The sequence below is a fragment of the Dicentrarchus labrax genome, unplaced genomic scaffold, assembly GCF_905237075.1.
Source record: "Dicentrarchus labrax unplaced genomic scaffold, dlabrax2021, whole genome shotgun sequence".
Lineage (NCBI taxonomy): Eukaryota > Metazoa > Chordata > Actinopteri > Moronidae > Dicentrarchus > Dicentrarchus labrax.
The window spans coordinates 18,454,883-18,470,854 of NW_026136718.1; the positions used below are offsets into that span (position 1 = coordinate 18,454,883).

General features: G+C 38.2%; 3 protein-coding genes across 3 annotated transcripts; 2 read left to right on the forward strand and 1 right to left on the reverse strand.

Annotated features, from left to right (window-relative positions):
* Positions 1 to 2,325: 2,325 nt before the first annotated feature.
* si:dkey-51e6.1 (uncharacterized protein LOC558617 homolog) lies at positions 2,326 to 3,344 on the reverse strand. Its single transcript, XM_051377493.1, has 3 exons — positions 3,115 to 3,344; positions 2,642 to 2,766; positions 2,326 to 2,543 (listed from the first exon to the last, which is right to left on the reverse strand). The coding sequence occupies exons 1-3, from the start codon at positions 3,323 to 3,325 to the stop codon at positions 2,451 to 2,453; spliced, it is 429 nt and encodes a 142-aa protein (XP_051233453.1). The 5' UTR covers positions 3,326 to 3,344; the 3' UTR covers positions 2,326 to 2,450.
* A 2,440-nt stretch (positions 3,345 to 5,784) lies between these two features.
* On the forward strand, positions 5,785 to 9,722 carry sele (selectin E). The gene is made up of 12 exons (XM_051377051.1): positions 5,785 to 5,872; positions 5,996 to 6,071; positions 6,177 to 6,581; positions 6,773 to 6,877; positions 6,983 to 7,177; positions 7,315 to 7,506; positions 7,665 to 7,850; positions 7,954 to 8,139; positions 8,258 to 8,452; positions 8,605 to 8,793; positions 8,907 to 9,039; positions 9,135 to 9,722. The coding sequence occupies exons 1-12, from the start codon at positions 5,870 to 5,872 to the stop codon at positions 9,193 to 9,195; spliced, it is 1,926 nt and encodes a 641-aa protein (XP_051233011.1). The 5' UTR covers positions 5,785 to 5,869; the 3' UTR covers positions 9,196 to 9,722.
* A 2,628-nt stretch (positions 9,723 to 12,350) lies between these two features.
* LOC127350421 (P-selectin-like) lies at positions 12,351 to 15,897 on the forward strand. The gene is made up of 8 exons (XM_051377052.1): positions 12,351 to 12,574; positions 12,704 to 13,099; positions 13,182 to 13,286; positions 13,441 to 13,623; positions 14,297 to 14,476; positions 14,685 to 14,774; positions 14,870 to 14,891; positions 15,108 to 15,897. The coding sequence occupies exons 1-8, from the start codon at positions 12,547 to 12,549 to the stop codon at positions 15,151 to 15,153; spliced, it is 1,050 nt and encodes a 349-aa protein (XP_051233012.1). The 5' UTR covers positions 12,351 to 12,546; the 3' UTR covers positions 15,154 to 15,897.
* The last annotated feature ends 75 nt before the right edge of the window (positions 15,898 to 15,972 follow it).

The following is a 15,972-nucleotide window of genomic DNA, read 5'->3' on the forward strand; positions in this document are numbered from 1 at the left end:
CCCAACAGCCTGAGGTGTTAGTTGCAGTCGCTGCAGGAAGGGACTACTTCTTGTTTATAAAACAGGACTCCACATTGATGCTTATCTCTATACACATACTGTGTATTGCAATACTGCTTGCAGTTTATGTACACGTGGAAGGAAATATGAAAACATATGGTATTTTCCCCTCAAACTGAATCAGATTTAGCAATCAGACACAACTGATTCATTCATCCAGTTCATTTTTTTTAATCTCAACATAAAAAAACAGGTTTTGATACAAAAAAATAAATACAGTAGTTTGGCTATTGCAAGATCGATCATTAAAAGCATGTTTCAGATTTGTTATTGCTTCCCAAAGAAAATTATTTTCTCTTGCCCTGTCCACAAGAAGGACAAAGTTCAGCATCTCCTGTGTTTCAGCATTTTGACCAAGTGCACCACAACACAGACACTTGATCTTAGGATGGACTGTGTCTGTCTTCTCCAATTGTAAACTGTTATTTTCATCATCATAATATAAGAAAATATCATAATAACATAAGAAATATTGTGTAAGACAAAATTGAAAGAATAGATGAGATAGATTAGAATTAATTAAAATGAATCTAATCTATCACCTCTACTGTAAATCACATTTCCTCTTGAGGGACAATAAAGATCTGAACTGAACCAACAGATCTTCAAAAAATCAGATACATTTTAATTTTCCAAAGTATGTATTATGTGAGTATTTCGAAAGTAATACACAATGTACAATAAAAGGTAATTTCAAACAAATAAAAGAAAATGTGTGGGTTAGGTTCTATGGGATTGTAAAGATTATGACAAAGGCATCTAACTGGATTATAGAAATTGCCTTTATAACCATTACATGACGACACAGACTGATTACGGTTTGGTTTTATGTGAAATTTCATTAAACCTTTACTGTAACATTTAAAGCATTTCCCAAGAAGAGCGGTGACTCTAACACAGTCTAATATTTCTCCCTCCTGTGCTGACCTCCCTGTTTGTAGATAATAGAAAGGTTATCAGTTTAGAGGAAACTGCTCCGGGATTTGGGATGAAAAGGAAGATGGTTTTTTTTTTTTTTTTTTTTGAGGTCACACGGTAACTGGCACACTATTGGTGTCTATGTTAAGGCCACTGATGGGGTTTAAAGTAAAAGGAGCTCTCTTCGGTGTCAACAGCAGTTATTTCTGTTCATGCAGTCTGCAGAGTTATGTGCTAATCTTCCTCTAGGGTTTTTTCCACCAGTAAATGGTGAGTCAGAAACAAAAAAGGAAAGTGATGGCGAGAATGTGCTCCACTGCTGAAATACAACATGGACCATTCAAAATAAAGTCTTGTGGGAAAGTCCAGCGGAAAAGGATGTAGACTCTTGTAATATAGATAATGGAATCTCACAGGAATAAAGTAACTAATTGTGTGGTTAATAGAATAACATAGATTTACAAGACCAAAGGAAGGACAAAACTGGATATTCTATCAAGACAGCCCTTTAAAAATGTAGCCTCTGTATCATCACTTCCTAACAATACAGAGTAGAACTTTGGTTTTCTTGCTTTCAGGATAGATCACACATAGTGATGAAAGTGTCCAACATATTAGGAACACCCAGAGTGTTTTTTCTTCTTTTTTTCTGGTGGGATTTGCGTTTTACAAATAAATGCTCAATGGGTCGGCTATACTTTGACAGACTGACATACTACGACAACCTTAATTGCATTACTGTGACATTTTATACAGACATTCGTGGTCCCCAGAGGATGATACTTTGGCGATCCCCTGACCTTTTCACTTTAGTTTTAAATAATGCATAAAGAGACGAAAAAAAGTTTTGAATTCTAAATGTAGATGAAAAGAGAGGAAAAGTGTATTAATTGTAAGTATGTCTCCACTCAGGCCATTTTATCCCTCTGTAACTTTTTTTTAAATATTTTATATTGTTTGTTAAGCACTGTGGAATTTAGTTTGAAGTTTATCATTGTTTAGCATTACACAAAAATGAAAGCATATACCCGTGACGACAAATGAAAGCCTCTCTTATCTTTTTCTGGTTATTTAAACAAGAAACTTTCCCTCAAAGTAACAGGATATGTTAGTGATTCCAACAGACTCTCCCCTTCCTCTATGGACTTCACGCTTGGCAACCTGCCTTCAATTCTGTAAGTAAATCAAACAACAATAAATAAAGAATCATTCTATCCTAATTCATACTACATCCCGTTTAAGGGCAAAATTATTTTTAAATTAAAAAAAAAAAAAAAAAAACATCTGCAGAGCTTTGTGTAAATATTTTTTTAAGGAGTCAGTTTTCACAGAATCAGACACAAGCAGTTAAATGCAGAATGATGTATTTGAATGAAATGATGGTTGTACAGAAGGGTCAATTATGATGTAGTTTTTGTATTAACAAATAAAGACACATCTCATTTTAAATAAGTTTACACTTTTCTTCTACCCTATTTTTTGTCATCAGACCAGGTGATCTCATAGTCACTGAAGGCACTCTTCAACTTCTCTGCAGACACAGAATGGTCTGCTTTACCAAATGCCTGCAAATGAATGAGAAAGCATTTGCATGATCAGGTTAAAATATTACTGAGTATTTGATTCCATTTCTTTGAATGCATTTCCAGTCAAATGAACTTACAGTTGATTCTCCAAACACCCTTAGTTTTTTCTCTTGGCTGTTGTGCTCTATCTTCCCTCCACCAAGGCATTTACACTCCATCCCCAGGGCCTCCATAGCTGGACTGACCTTCTCAAATATATGATCTGGAAATAATACAAATCATTCCATCAGTCAAAACATAGAATGTGGTTTAGTTACAGTGAAGTAAAAAAAAAAACAAACATTTTAAGCAATTAGAAAGTTGAGCAATTTATTATTAGTCTCACATCTAATCCTCTAAAGCTGTTGCCTCCAATATTTGCAATAAACAATACAGGGTACAAGGTTGGCAAGCATTGCCTTTGCAGTACTTATGCACGTCTGCAGGTTGCACCATGGGTCAAATGAGTCCATGCTGCACCAACATTACTGTCCTAAGTCATCTGCGTTATATCGAGCTGAACTGACGCACTAAAACGGACCTCGGCAGCAAACTACAGTAATGAACTTACTGTGATACTCTGCATTTTTTGTGCCTCGTACTATGTCTTTATGCACATCGCCATCTTTGACTTTCACTCTGACCAGTATGTACTTATAGGTTCCCTCTGGATCAATCTCCACATCGGGGACTTTAGCCAGAGCGTCTGCCATTGCGACCGTAGCTTTACTCAAGGCACCAGTGACTGCTTTGCTCAGAGGTCTAGCGACGACAGACAACATGGTGCGTCCTTACAAATGCCTATATCTGAACCGGGACGTCTATTTCCTGTCTTAAAGAGACAGGCCATTCGCAAGCTGTAGGCATGATTGACGACAAAGCTGCACGCTGGGGACCCGCTATGGAAGTAAGAGGGAACTGTTTGAATTTTACAGTTGTCAAATCCCAGAGATTGTGGAGCCGGTATCCTGTTGATTGGCACCAGTGGAGCCATTAAGCAAAATTCAGTGGAAAGGGAAGAGACCAACAATGTGGGTAATGTTGGCCCATTTTTCACCCAGGAGACATTTTCTTTTATCTTTCTACTTGATATGTAATTTCCGTTGATGATTTTCCTGTGTCTGTGGAAGGTCAGAGGTCAGAGCCGAAGCTGGTGTTTGGGATGCAGTTTTTGGTTCAAAACAACACTTCAGCAGGCAGCAGGATGGACGTTTTCTCTCTCTGTGTGTGTGTGTGTGTGTGTGTATATACATATATATATATATATATATATATATATATATATATATATATATATATATATATATGTGTGTGTGTGTGTGTGTGTGTGTGTGTGTGTGTGCGGATGAATTTTACAATTTTTAACCATCCTGCAGCTTTTAATTTGGAGCCATAAAATCTCAGAAGTGCGTGAGACAGTCACAAACCTTTTTTCGGGATGGAGTTTCCTGCTTTATCAAGCCAAATGTAGACAGTGTAGTTAAATCTTTTGATTTTCTGTGATTTATGGTGACTAAACATGTTACTTTTTCTCCTGAAATGTTATCTATAGTTATTAACTGTAGTTAAAACAAAGGGCAATCAAAATGCAGTAACAGTCATTGTATTGTTATATACGCATATAGTAGTCTATAACAGTTACATTAATGTCATAGTTGTGGTGATACCACATTAAGTGTTTCTTTGCCCTAGCCCACTGTACTTAATGCATGATGAAATGCAAGAATAGATCTAGGGGTCTCGCATAAAGACCATTCCACAATCAGCTCACTGTGATGAGAGCACAAATCTATATACGCATCTGATTCTCTTATCAAAGCTGAAATTAAGTTTCTCCCTTGGGTTTTGTTCTGTATGAGCTAATTAGGTAGTTTATATAATCATTTTAGGGGAAGGGCTAGAGGTTAAGAGGTGTCAAGCAACAGTGGCTACTCTCCAGACAGGAAGGATATAGACTGTCACTTCTACAAACTCAGGCAGCCAGCAGGCGCCTCTGCTCATGCACTGCACATTTCCCGTCCCTGGACACTCGTAAAAAATACCAGTAAAGTGTTAGTTAAATGCCATTGCATTGTTTTGTTCCCTATTTCTTCTTTTGATGTGTACATTCTTTGACAGGACATGTCAATTCACTTATTTTTAACTGTGAAAAGCATGTTCCAGTCTATGGATTGTCCACTGGCGCACATTGTACTATTACTAATATTTACCAATGAATCAACATGCACACTCATGAAGTTTAGACTACTCCAGATTGCTTTACATACACAAAGGGTCTCATTAGAGCTGCCAAGATAACACTTTCATTTGGGCAAAAATCCTTAAAAGGTTCTAATCCAAATAAGAGTCTTATCAGCTCACAGGAGTTCACAGCTTCCAAAACCACAATTTCCTTCTTAGTCACCTTTCACTGTAATACATGCATCAGTATGTGCGCTATCATGCTTTCAGCAGGAAACCTTGTCACTTTCTTATGGCGTGCTTTACTTTGTCAATCCTATGTGAGATAATTTGCAACATTTTTAGGCACATTAGTACATTATCAGTACATCTGCCCATTTAGGCAAGTATTTAGATCCTTTACTTAAGTAAAAGTACTAATAGAACTAAAATACTCATTACAAGTAAAAGTCATTGAAAATTGTATTTAAATCAAAGTGCAGAAGTATTACGATCTAATTCTATAAAAGTAAATGCAAAATGGCACCTTTCAATGTCTAACATTATTATATAATTTATATAATCAAATTATTAAAAGTTATACATTAATGTAAACAGCATTTAAATGTACTAGCTGGCTGAACCAGATCTACTTCTAACTACTTTATATATTGCTGAGTAGTTCAATCTAAAAACAAAGACATAATATCTTATAAGTTCATCATGTTTTGGATAAAAATTCTATTTAACTGAATTCAGATTAATTCATTAATTATTTGTATATTGTAGTATTTGTTGTGTAGTGTAAAAAGTAAAAGTAACAATATTTCCCTTTCCCTTTCTTCCTTATAATTGTAGTACTTTTGCTTTCTTTCCACTATTCCTTTTCACACAAATTATATGAATAATAATAAAAAAAAAAAAAAACTTAAAACAAAGGATTTTTTTTTTTTCAAAGTGAGATAGAGGGAGGGAAATTTTTTCCAAGGACGGTGGGAAGGGGCTGCAGTGGTGGGGGCGTGGGGATTTCCAGTGAAAAGCGTGACTGGGGTGAGTTTCCAGGAAACTAAACTAGGCTGACCAACCATATAAAAGGCACCTCTCATCCAAAACTCAACACTCATCCTTACAAGGGTCTTCTGTAGGCTATCACACATATCACTAAAATGGTGAGTGTAGAGGTATAGATTTAAATGCATGCTTAAGTGCAAATTTTACTGTTTGCTTGTGATCAGAGATGCACGTAGGATCCAGTTTATCTTAATTCATATTTTTTTCCTTGATTTTTACAGTTCTGCTTTGAAATACTTCAGACCCGTGGTTCTAAGACATCTGCCTCATGGATCAGCTTGACCTTTCTTTGTTCAAGTATGTAAATCTAATGCTAACAGAACCTTTTTTTCTAGATATGAAAAAAAAAAAATCATCCTTATTACCATGCCATCTAAATGTGTCTTTGTGCTCCATCCTCAGTGCTGTGCATGTGGACTAGTGTAGAGTGCTGGTCCTACTTCTACTCCAACAACACCATGACTTGGCAGCAAGCTAGAGTCTGGTGTAAGGACCACTACACAGACATGGTGGCTATCCAGAACCAGGAGGAGATTGCACATCTCAACAGCTGGCTGCCCAGAAAACGAACCTACTACTGGATTGGGATCCGCAAGATAAATAACACCTGGACCTGGGTAGGGACCAACAAGGCTCTGACAGAAGAAGCAACCAACTGGGCAAAGGGCGAACCAAACAATGGCAAAAGTGGTCAAAGTACGGGGGTGAATGAGGATTGTGTGGAGATGTACATTAAAAGGGAGTTACAACCAGGCAAGTGGAATGATGAGAGGTGTACGAAGCCGAAGACCGCTCTGTGCTACACAGGTGAGCAAAAGTTATGGATTAGGATATATATATATATATATATATATGTGTTATTTTAGCTGCCTTAGTTTTGGTATTCTTGTTTATTAGGGAATATCTTTATTTCACTATATTAAATTATGTATTTATGATGTTTTGACAGTTATTATATTTTATGCAAGCTGAATAAAAGCACTTCTTCTTTCCCCCAGCTGCCTGTAAGAATGACTTGTGCCTCTATGGAGAATGTGTAGAAACCATCAACAGCCACAGGTGCGCTTGCTTTGAAGGCTTCTATGGAGAGAAGTGTGAGCAAGGTAAGAAAAAACACTGATATTGTGCTTCTTTCAAGCTTACATTACTTTAAGTCACTTACACCTAGGACCTGATATCTAACTGTGTCTTGTTTTCATTGTTGGCAGTTGTTAAGTGCAACAAAGAGGAGGTGGAGACCCCTCCATATAAAGGAAGTGTAAATTGCACTCATAAGTATGGCGACTTCTCCTACGACTCCTTGTGCCAGTATTCCTGCGAGAAGGGATACCAGCTGAGTAACCCAAGACAGCTGACCTGCACTGCCTCGAAAGAGTGGTCAGAGCAGCCTCCTACATGTGAACGTGAGTTGAGGTGTATTGCAAATCTGCAAAATATGAATAAAAGAAGTGATGTGATACTGACTTAAATTAATTTGATTTCAAGTAACTTACTATCACAGTGATGGAGCCTCCTGTAATGTGTTTTTTATGGTCCACAGTGGTTAAGTGTCAGGAGCTGTCTAGTCCAGCAAGAGGGTCCATTAAGTGCTCAGATCCTCTGGGCTCCGCCAGCTACCAGTCCACCTGTGTGTTCACCTGTGATGAAGGCTTTGTTCTCACTGGTTCCCCATCTAACACTCTCCAATGTGAAGCGTCAGGAATTTGGAATTCCTCACAACCGTCTTGTGAAGGTACGCCCACATTTTTATGTTTCCACCTTGTAAGATTTTATAGTATCCATTATATTAACGTTAATTTGTGTTTGCGTATTATGCGGGAAAAGCTGATTTGATGGGTCTTTTTAAAAAGGCTACTGTTGACCTCTTCTGTCCCTCTCTCTGATTTACAGCTGTCCAGTGCCCCGCTCTCCAGGAGCTACAGAATGGTGTTGCCAGCTGTGGAGACGATGCAGGCATGAGGTTCAGCTACGGAAACACCTGCAGCTTCAGCTGTGCCGCCGGCTACCGCCTAGTGGGCCCGAGCAGTGTGACATGCACGTCTGCAGAGTGGAGCGAGAAAATGCCTCGCTGTGAAGGTGAGGGTGCAAGTCTATTCCAACCACCTTCTATTTAAGAAGAGCTTTCTTGTTTTGTACTTTTGTGAAAAACATTTTTTAAAACTTATTTTCTTTGTATTAGCTATCACTTGCCAGAACCCAGACGGAGAAGCTCACCTGATTTCCCAGTGCAGCCAACCTTTGACTGATTTGCGACCAAACGCCGACTGCAGGTGCAGCTGTGAAGCAGGCTTTGAACTACATGGAGCACGCATCATTAAGTGTTCTGAGGACGGACAGTGGAGTGAAGCCATACCTACCTGCAAAGGTATTGAAGACATACATCTATGCTCACAACACTACTTGCTTACTACATTTTCACAGTCTATTTGTAATCAGATTTTTTGTTGTGACATTTCATAATTTTTTTATTTTGTATTTTTTAGCAATAGGATGTCCTGCTCTTGAGATTCCAACAAATGTCCAGATTAGCTGCAGCACTTCTTCACCTACTGCCACCCCCCATCCACTTGGTATGGTCTGCAATTTTCGCTGTGAAGAAGGCCATGAGCTGCAAGGTGCACACATCATGGAGTGTGCAAATCCGGGCCAGTGGAGCTCTACACCACCAACCTGCACAGGTACACACATGCCCATTTCACCTGCACTATTTGTGATACCTACTTTATTTGTAGGTTTTGAGGTAGTATGTTAGTGTTGTGTCACAAAAAATTTATGTTTTCTATTAATATCTGACGGTTAACATCTATATTCTCACTATCTTTTCACACAGCTGTGAGATGCCCTTTGCTTGAGGCTCCTGAAAACGGTCATATCAACTGCTCAGATAGAGCAGATAGAGACCCGGTGTACAACTCACAGTGCTCCTTTACATGCAATCAAGATTATTCGTTAGAAGGACATGAGCTGCTGACCTGTGACCATCATGGCAATTGGACGGAAGAGAAACCCACCTGCCAAGGTAAAACAAAAATAATGATAAAGTTTTAGGTGAAATATAAATACAATACAAGATTAAAATACATGTTTGAGTTTAAAAGTTCAGATGATTAACTTTTGGTTATGTTTCCACAGCTGCCCCATCTCAGATTACTGCCATTGCTTCTGGTTTGGCAGGAGGGGGCGCTCTGTCATTATCTGGTCTGTCTGTGGCTATGTGGATGCTGAAACGACTGAAAAAGAAAGCCACCAAGTTTGAGCTGAACAGGTTAGACAAGCATTCATCTCTCTTACATAACACATTTGCTTTTTTTTTTTTGTTGAATATCAGTGCTCATCTTCTGCTTTTGTCTTTTCTTACAGCAACTCTGACATAGAGGCCCCTCCACAGGTCTACAAAAACAGCAGTGACAGCCTCATATAGAGCACAATCATATACTTCAGAGACAACTAAGGACAACTATATATATCTTTAACATAACTGTATGTGAATTAGCAGTCATAGTAATGTGAACAATATGAAAAACATACATTAGTATATAACTTGTTAACAGGACAAACCAATATATCAGCTGTATCAATAGTAAGAGGAATGGTTTCTTCAGACTTTTGCATTTGATTGTTGTATTCTAGTTTGTTGAATTTTATCATTGAATTTCACAATTTACTCCGTAATGTTGTTCAGACTTGTATTTCCTCCCCAGGGGAGTTTTATATTGAACATGTTGTTCTATAGCTTTATGAGCATGCTGGAAAGGTGACTCTATTCAAGTTATTGTAAATGTTACATAACCTTGTGGATGGATTGCCACGTCATTGCAAAACTGTGAATAATGTCACTAAATTGATTTCTGTATTTATGTACTATTTATTGCATTTGTTTATTCATATTTCTGTATTTTTAAAGCTGTGCTGATGTTTATTCATTCATAATAAAACTTCAAGCCGTCATTTACTTTTGGTCTTTTTATGCATCTTCCAATATCATGATGAATATCAACTGTCAATTAAAAATATATATACAGTGGGTACAGAAAGTATTCAGACCCCTTTAAATTTTTCACTCTTTGTTTCGTTGCAGCCATTTGCTAAAATCAAAAAAGTTCATTTTATTTCTCATTAATGAACACACAGCACCCCATCTTGACAGAAAAAAACAGAAATCTAGAAATTTTTGCAAATTTATTAAAAAAGAAAAACTGAAATATCACATGGTCATAAGTATTCAGACCCTTTGCTCAGTATTGAGTAGAAGCACACTTTTGAGCTACTACAGCCATGAGTCTTCTTGGGAATGATGCAACAAGTTTTTCACACCTGGATTTGGGGATCCTCTGCCATTCTTCCTTGCAGATCCTCTCCAGTTCTATCAGGTTGGATGCTGAACGTTGGTGGACAGCCATTTTCAGATCTCTCCAGAGATGCTCAATTGGGTTTAGGTCAGGGCTCTGGCTGGGCCAGTCAAGAATGGTCACAGAGTTGTTCCGAAGCCACTCCTTTGTTATTTTAGCTGTGTGCTTAGGGTTATTGTCTTGTTGGAAGGTGAACCTTCGGCCAAGTCTGAGGTCCTGAGCACTCTGGAAGAGGTTTTCTTCCAGGATATCTCTGTACTTGGCCGCATTCATCTTTCCTTCAATTGCAACCAGTCGTCCTGTCCCTGCAGCTGAAAAACATCCCCATAGCCTGATACTGCCACCACCATGTTTCACTGTTGGGATTGTATTGGGCAGGTGATGAGCAGTGCCTGGTTTTCTCCACACATACCGCTTAGAATTAACGCCAAAAAGTTCAATCTTGGTCTCAGACCAGAGAATCTTATTTCTCATAGTCTGGGAGTCCATGTGTTTTTTGGCAAACTCTATGCGGGCTTTCATATGTCTTGCACTGAGGAGAGGCTTCCGTCGGGCCACTCTGCCATAAAGCCCCGACTGGGGGAGGGCTGCAGTGATAGTTGACTTTGTGGAACTTTCTCCCATCTCCCTACTGCATCTCTGGAGCTCAGCCACAGTGATCTTTGGGTTCTTCTTTACCTCTCTCAACAAGGCTCTTCTCCCACGATTGCTCAGTTTGGCTGGACGGCCAGGTCTAGGAAGAGTTCTGGTCGTCCCAAACTTCTTCCATTTAAGGATTATGGAGGCCACTGTGCTCTTAGGAACCTTGAGTGCTGCAGAAATTCTTTTGTAACCTTGGCCAGATCTGTGCCTTGCCACAATTCTGTCTCTGAGCTCCTTGGGCAGTTCCTTCGACCTCATGATTCTCATTTGCTCTGACATGCACTGTAAGCTGTAAGGTCTTATATAGACAGGTGTGTGCCTTTCCTAATCAAGTCCAATCAGTTTAATTAAACACAGCTAGACTCCAATGAAGGAGCAGGACCATCTCAAGGAGGATCAGAAGAAATGGACAGCATGTGAGTTAAATATGAGTGTCACAGCAAAGGGTCTGAATACTTATGACCATGTGATATTTCAGTTTTTCTTTTTTAATAAATTTGCAAAAATGTCTACATTTCTGTTTTTTTCTGTCAAGATGGGGTGCTGAGTGTACATTAATGAGAAATAAAATGAACTTTTTTGATTTTAGCAAATGGCTGCAATAAAACAAAGAGTGAAAAATTTAAAGGGGTCTGAATACTTTCTGTACCCACTGTATGTTGTTAGTCATGTCACTACACTGGTACACTGAGGTTCAGGCTTAAGCTCCACACACGCACCAACTTGTTCCCACACTTTGAACTGGGACATTTATGCTGACATTGCAGTACATCGTGTGTTTTTTCAGATGTTCAAAAATAAAATTTTTCCAAATACAGTACAGACCTCTCATTTGTTTCTGTGACCTCCATTACAATGGTAGAGTCAGAGGTGAATAGTTAAATAACAGTGAGACGCATGGAAGGGAAAGGCTACTGCTGGGGTAATATGTTCTACACACAATTGTTTGTTTCATCAAAATATTCTATGTCAGCACTTCAGCAGAACCAAAATCTGATATCTAACATCAGACAGCGTGGGCCCTCCGTCTCTCTGTAATTTGATGCTGTTAAAAACTTGAATTCACAGCATGTCAGAATGCAAAGATGTAGTGTCACTAAAAACTGTCATCTAGGATACTGACATATGTTTATTCTAGTAACAAGGGAAAGGTTTCATTCCATGGTGCAGTGTACAGTAGGCTAACCAGTTTGTATAAATTGTAGTTTGTAAAGTTTGTAAAGGATCACCAGAAAAAAGCAGGGACCAGCAACATGCAGTTAATTGCAAGAAATGGAAAACGTTGCCCCATTATACATTTTTGGGGGAACTCCAAGACTCAATGGTGACCCTAACTGTGCTTTTGGTTAATTTATGTGTTTATTGCTTCCTGTTTATAGATATGTTTTTTCTATGCATGGCTGAAAAATCTGCCTCTGACCCTACTTTTACCAGGAACAGGTGGAATTTCCCAAAAGGTCATTCTGTCATCACATTCATTCACTTTGCACAGTAAACATCCAGGTATTATATGATAATGTTTGGCTGAATAGCCTAAGAGAAATATAAAAGCTTGAAACTGGTCCCTACTTGCAGCAAACTAACATTCACTTACTGTGCTGCTGTGGAATAATGTTTTATGTTTGATAAGATTAGAAGGATTTGAAATACGTAGCAAGTTTTTTACAATTTAGAAAATACATTGTTTATATATTAAAATATTAATTCTGGGTAAGTAAGCAAGTCTTCTGATTATTTGTTTTTTGGACAGACAACGGGTGTTTGTAGGTCACTCACTGAAAATGAAGTGGACATTAATCCTCCTGCTTGGTGAGTATTAATTTTAAAAAAATATAACTGCTGGTATCTCCTGATGTGAGATGTAACACTGCTCATGAGCTCTTTAACAACTGATGATGAAATATCACACTGGAGTTGTCCTTAACCTTTTCTTATTAGGTAGCACCTTGGCTGAGATGACCTTGGGTTGGACATATCATTACTCAAACACCACCATGAACTGGACCGAGGCCCGAAAGTTCTGCCGGGACAAGTACACAGAAATGGTGGTCATCCAAAGCCAGGAAGAGAATAACTATCTGGTCTCATTCCTGCCAAACAAAACTGGTAGTCCATATTATTGGATCGGTATCACAAAAAAACACAAGAATGAAACTTGGACCTGGGTTGGGAATAACAGCACGTGGATTGGTAATCAGTCGTGGGCAGAAAACGAGCCCAACAACAACGATGAAACAGAGTTTTGCGTGGAAATCTACTTGAATGACGGAAAAAATAGAGGGAAGTGGAACGACGAGAAATGTGCTAACAAAAAATTTCCTGTTTGTTACAGAGGTATGTAAAGCTGCTTGTTTTTTCAAGGTTATTAGAGTTTCAAAATTAGTAGTTTGTTTAAGTATTGCATTTTTCTTAACAGCCCAATGTAATACAACATCATGTAGCAGAGGAAGATGCCAGGAGACCATAAAAAACACGACCTGCCTCTGTGAACCTGGCTTTGAGGGAGACAGGTGCCAAACTGGTGAGGACTAATTGTATGAACTCTAATCAAAATAAATGCCAAACAGTCGGTTCTCATTGCGGCATCTTAAAGTGAGCATTCAACTCTGTTTTATTATTCTGTATGTTTATTGTGTGTGTAGCTGATCTCTCCCTGGTTTCTGTTTGTCTTCAAGCTAAGAGATGTGATCCAATAAATTCCACTCATGGCTCCATGTCCTGTTCTGACCCAAATGGTTCCTTCAGTTTCGGTTCTCGGTGCACAACAACCTGTGATGAGGGCTTTGTACTGAATGGGACAGCTAGCACTGAGTGCAACTCCTTGGGCATGTGGAGTGCAGATATACCATCTTGCCTGGGTAAAACAATTCTCACATGCCCATATGTACATCGAAACAGTCTTTGGTTGCTGTAATTTAACAGTTTACAATGATAAAGGCAGCAGATTTGACACTGAAAATTCTTGGCAGGGTTTTGCAAACTGGTTTTGGTTTAAGTCCTGCAAACAGACAAAGTTTGCAACTATTGACGAGCATAGTGCAGCATTTAGCACTACAGAGACATATTTTTCCCTCAAGAGTTTGCAGAGACCAAATATAAAGTTAAAAGATGAGTGAGTATTGGACTGGATAGGATAGACACAAACACGACTCCAAGGAAATGGAAAGGAGGAAGGAAAACTACTGTGGTCAGCAAGGTCAGGTGTCACACAGTGTCAGACTGTAGTTTATTCAATATCTTATCACAAACTCACATTCTGATGGATTCAACTATCTCCTTCCACAGAATATCCTCTGCATATTTCACAGAATTTAAATTTAATTTTTTGACAGACTTTTAACATTGTCATTATAAGCCCTGCATCTGTTTCCTCTGTTTCCTGAGGTCAGGCTGAGGATTATTCAAAATACTGATCAAATGACTTGCATCAGCATGTATGTGCACTAAAAATGGCTTATTCACAATAGAGAGCTAGCATAAGACATTACATAACTGTATCCCTAGTAAAGCTTAACCTGTTTGTGCCCCTAGCTGTGGAATGTCCCCCTCTGTCTCGGCCTGATAACGGATACCTTAGCTGCTCGGGAGGAAACCAGACATTCAACTCAACCTGTCAGTTTAAATGCTATGCAAGCTTCCTGATGATAGGCTCGCCAGTTGTTACCTGTGGGGTCAACAGGGTCTGGAGCGGTCCAAGACCTTGGTGTGCAAGTATGTGTAAGAAGTCATGAACTGTGTTTTTAAAGTATTATTTAAATATATTTTAATGAAAGAATAAATACACCATAGTTGTTTCTCTGATGTTTCTGTGCAAACCTTTTCTGCTTTGAATCAATTATTAAAGGTCATTATATTGGGCAGGAGCAGTACTACACTGTCAAGTATTTCAGGAAAAATGACAATTATTTTATTTTCTCAGGCTATAAACAGGCTCTGATGGCTGTGGCTGGGTGTGGAGCCGTCTCTGCTTTCTGCTGCATCTGTTTTTGCTGGATGAAACGCAGAAAAAGTCAGTGTTTCTCAATTACATTTCATAGAAATAGTAATGCAACGCAATGTTATTGCAACAGACATTAACAGTGTTTGTCTGTTAATTTCTCACAGGAAAGAAACTTGCCCAAGGAAGGTTAGTGTTGAAATGTACTTTTCTAAAGCAGCTCCACCCATTTATGCACAAATAATATTTTAAAAGTTTATTTAATAAAATGTTACAGTTTCATGCAGTTTAAAAAGTATATTTTTTCTGTTCGGTATATTGTTAAAATATTTTACTGTGACTGTTTTAATTTAGTAAATCATTCAGTCAGTGTCCCTTTAATGTTATTCTGCTTGTCCCTCACAGACAGCCTGAAGAAGTGACGAGTCCATCCAGTGAAGCACATGCATGAAAGACAACTTGAACCTCATTTATGTCATATTTAAATAGTTCTAATTACCCAGTTATTCATATTATGTTTAGTATATTGTTTATAAGTAAACCTAAGCGGTCATCAGCTATGCAGGCTGTATGATAGGATAATCAGTTAGCTAAGTGTTTTGTTTAATATACTGTCTGGAGTGACTAACTATGGCCCAGCAGCCAACTTAAAAATACATTGGAGTGTTTCTTGAGCATTTTTCTAATCAATTGCACTGTATATACATTGAACATCACTTCTTCACACATCCACTTTTATATTGAAATTTAGGGAAACTTTCTCTGTCTTAACTTCCTTGCACAGAAGCCAATAGTATGCCATTTCTGCCTGTTCTGTTTGTTACATCTTAATAATACATTAACAAATGTACACATAGCATTATAATCTTTTAAGTGGGTGCTTAGGCCATGCACTGTATAAGAGTTTAAAAGTTTATTGCATTAATTTAAATTAAATTTAAGAGCAGTAGATATAGAAATAAGTTTAGTAATGTGGGCACACTAGTTAAAAAAAAATGTTGTTCAGTGGTGTTGCGTAGTTTAATATTAGTAAGTTAAAGCTTAATGTGGAAATACTGCATGGATATGAAATTGTATATGATGGTTTATTATCAGGTCATGCATATGTAAACTCATTTAATAACATTACAGTTGCATTCTGTGATATGTTTGTTAAAGATACATTTAATTGAATAAAATGGATTTTGGTGAATAATGAGTTTTTATGAGTACTGGTGTATGTGTGTCTGGGTGTGTGTGTTCCCAGAGTGTTATGGGTGGTGGAGTGGTG

Excerpts from the sequence above, each read along its gene's own strand:
- LOC127350421 (XM_051377052.1), top strand. The coding sequence starts at position 12,547 with ATGAAGTGGACATTAATCCTCCTGCTTG. Across the intron at positions 12,575-12,703 it reads GACATTAATCCTCCTGCTTG|GTAGCACCTTGGCTGAGATG; the intron begins GTGAGTATTAAT and ends TTTTCTTATTAG. Across the intron at positions 13,287-13,440 it reads GGGAGACAGGTGCCAAACTG|CTAAGAGATGTGATCCAATA; the intron begins GTGAGGACTAAT and ends TTTGTCTTCAAG.
- si:dkey-51e6.1 (XM_051377493.1), bottom strand. The coding sequence starts at position 3,325 with ATGTTGTCTGTCGTCGCTAGACCTCTGAGCAAAGCAGTCACTGGTGCC. Across the intron at positions 2,767-3,114 it reads AAAAAATGCAGAGTATCACA|ATCATATATTTGAGAAGGTC; the intron begins GTAAGTTCATTA and ends TATTATTTCCAG. Across the intron at positions 2,544-2,641 it reads GGGTGTTTGGAGAATCAACT|GCATTTGGTAAAGCAGACCA; the intron begins GTAAGTTCATTT and ends ATTCATTTGCAG.
- sele (XM_051377051.1), top strand. Across the intron at positions 6,878-6,982 it reads TGGAGAGAAGTGTGAGCAAG|TTGTTAAGTGCAACAAAGAG; the intron begins GTAAGAAAAAAC and ends CATTGTTGGCAG. Across the intron at positions 7,851-7,953 it reads GAAAATGCCTCGCTGTGAAG|CTATCACTTGCCAGAACCCA; the intron begins GTGAGGGTGCAA and ends TCTTTGTATTAG.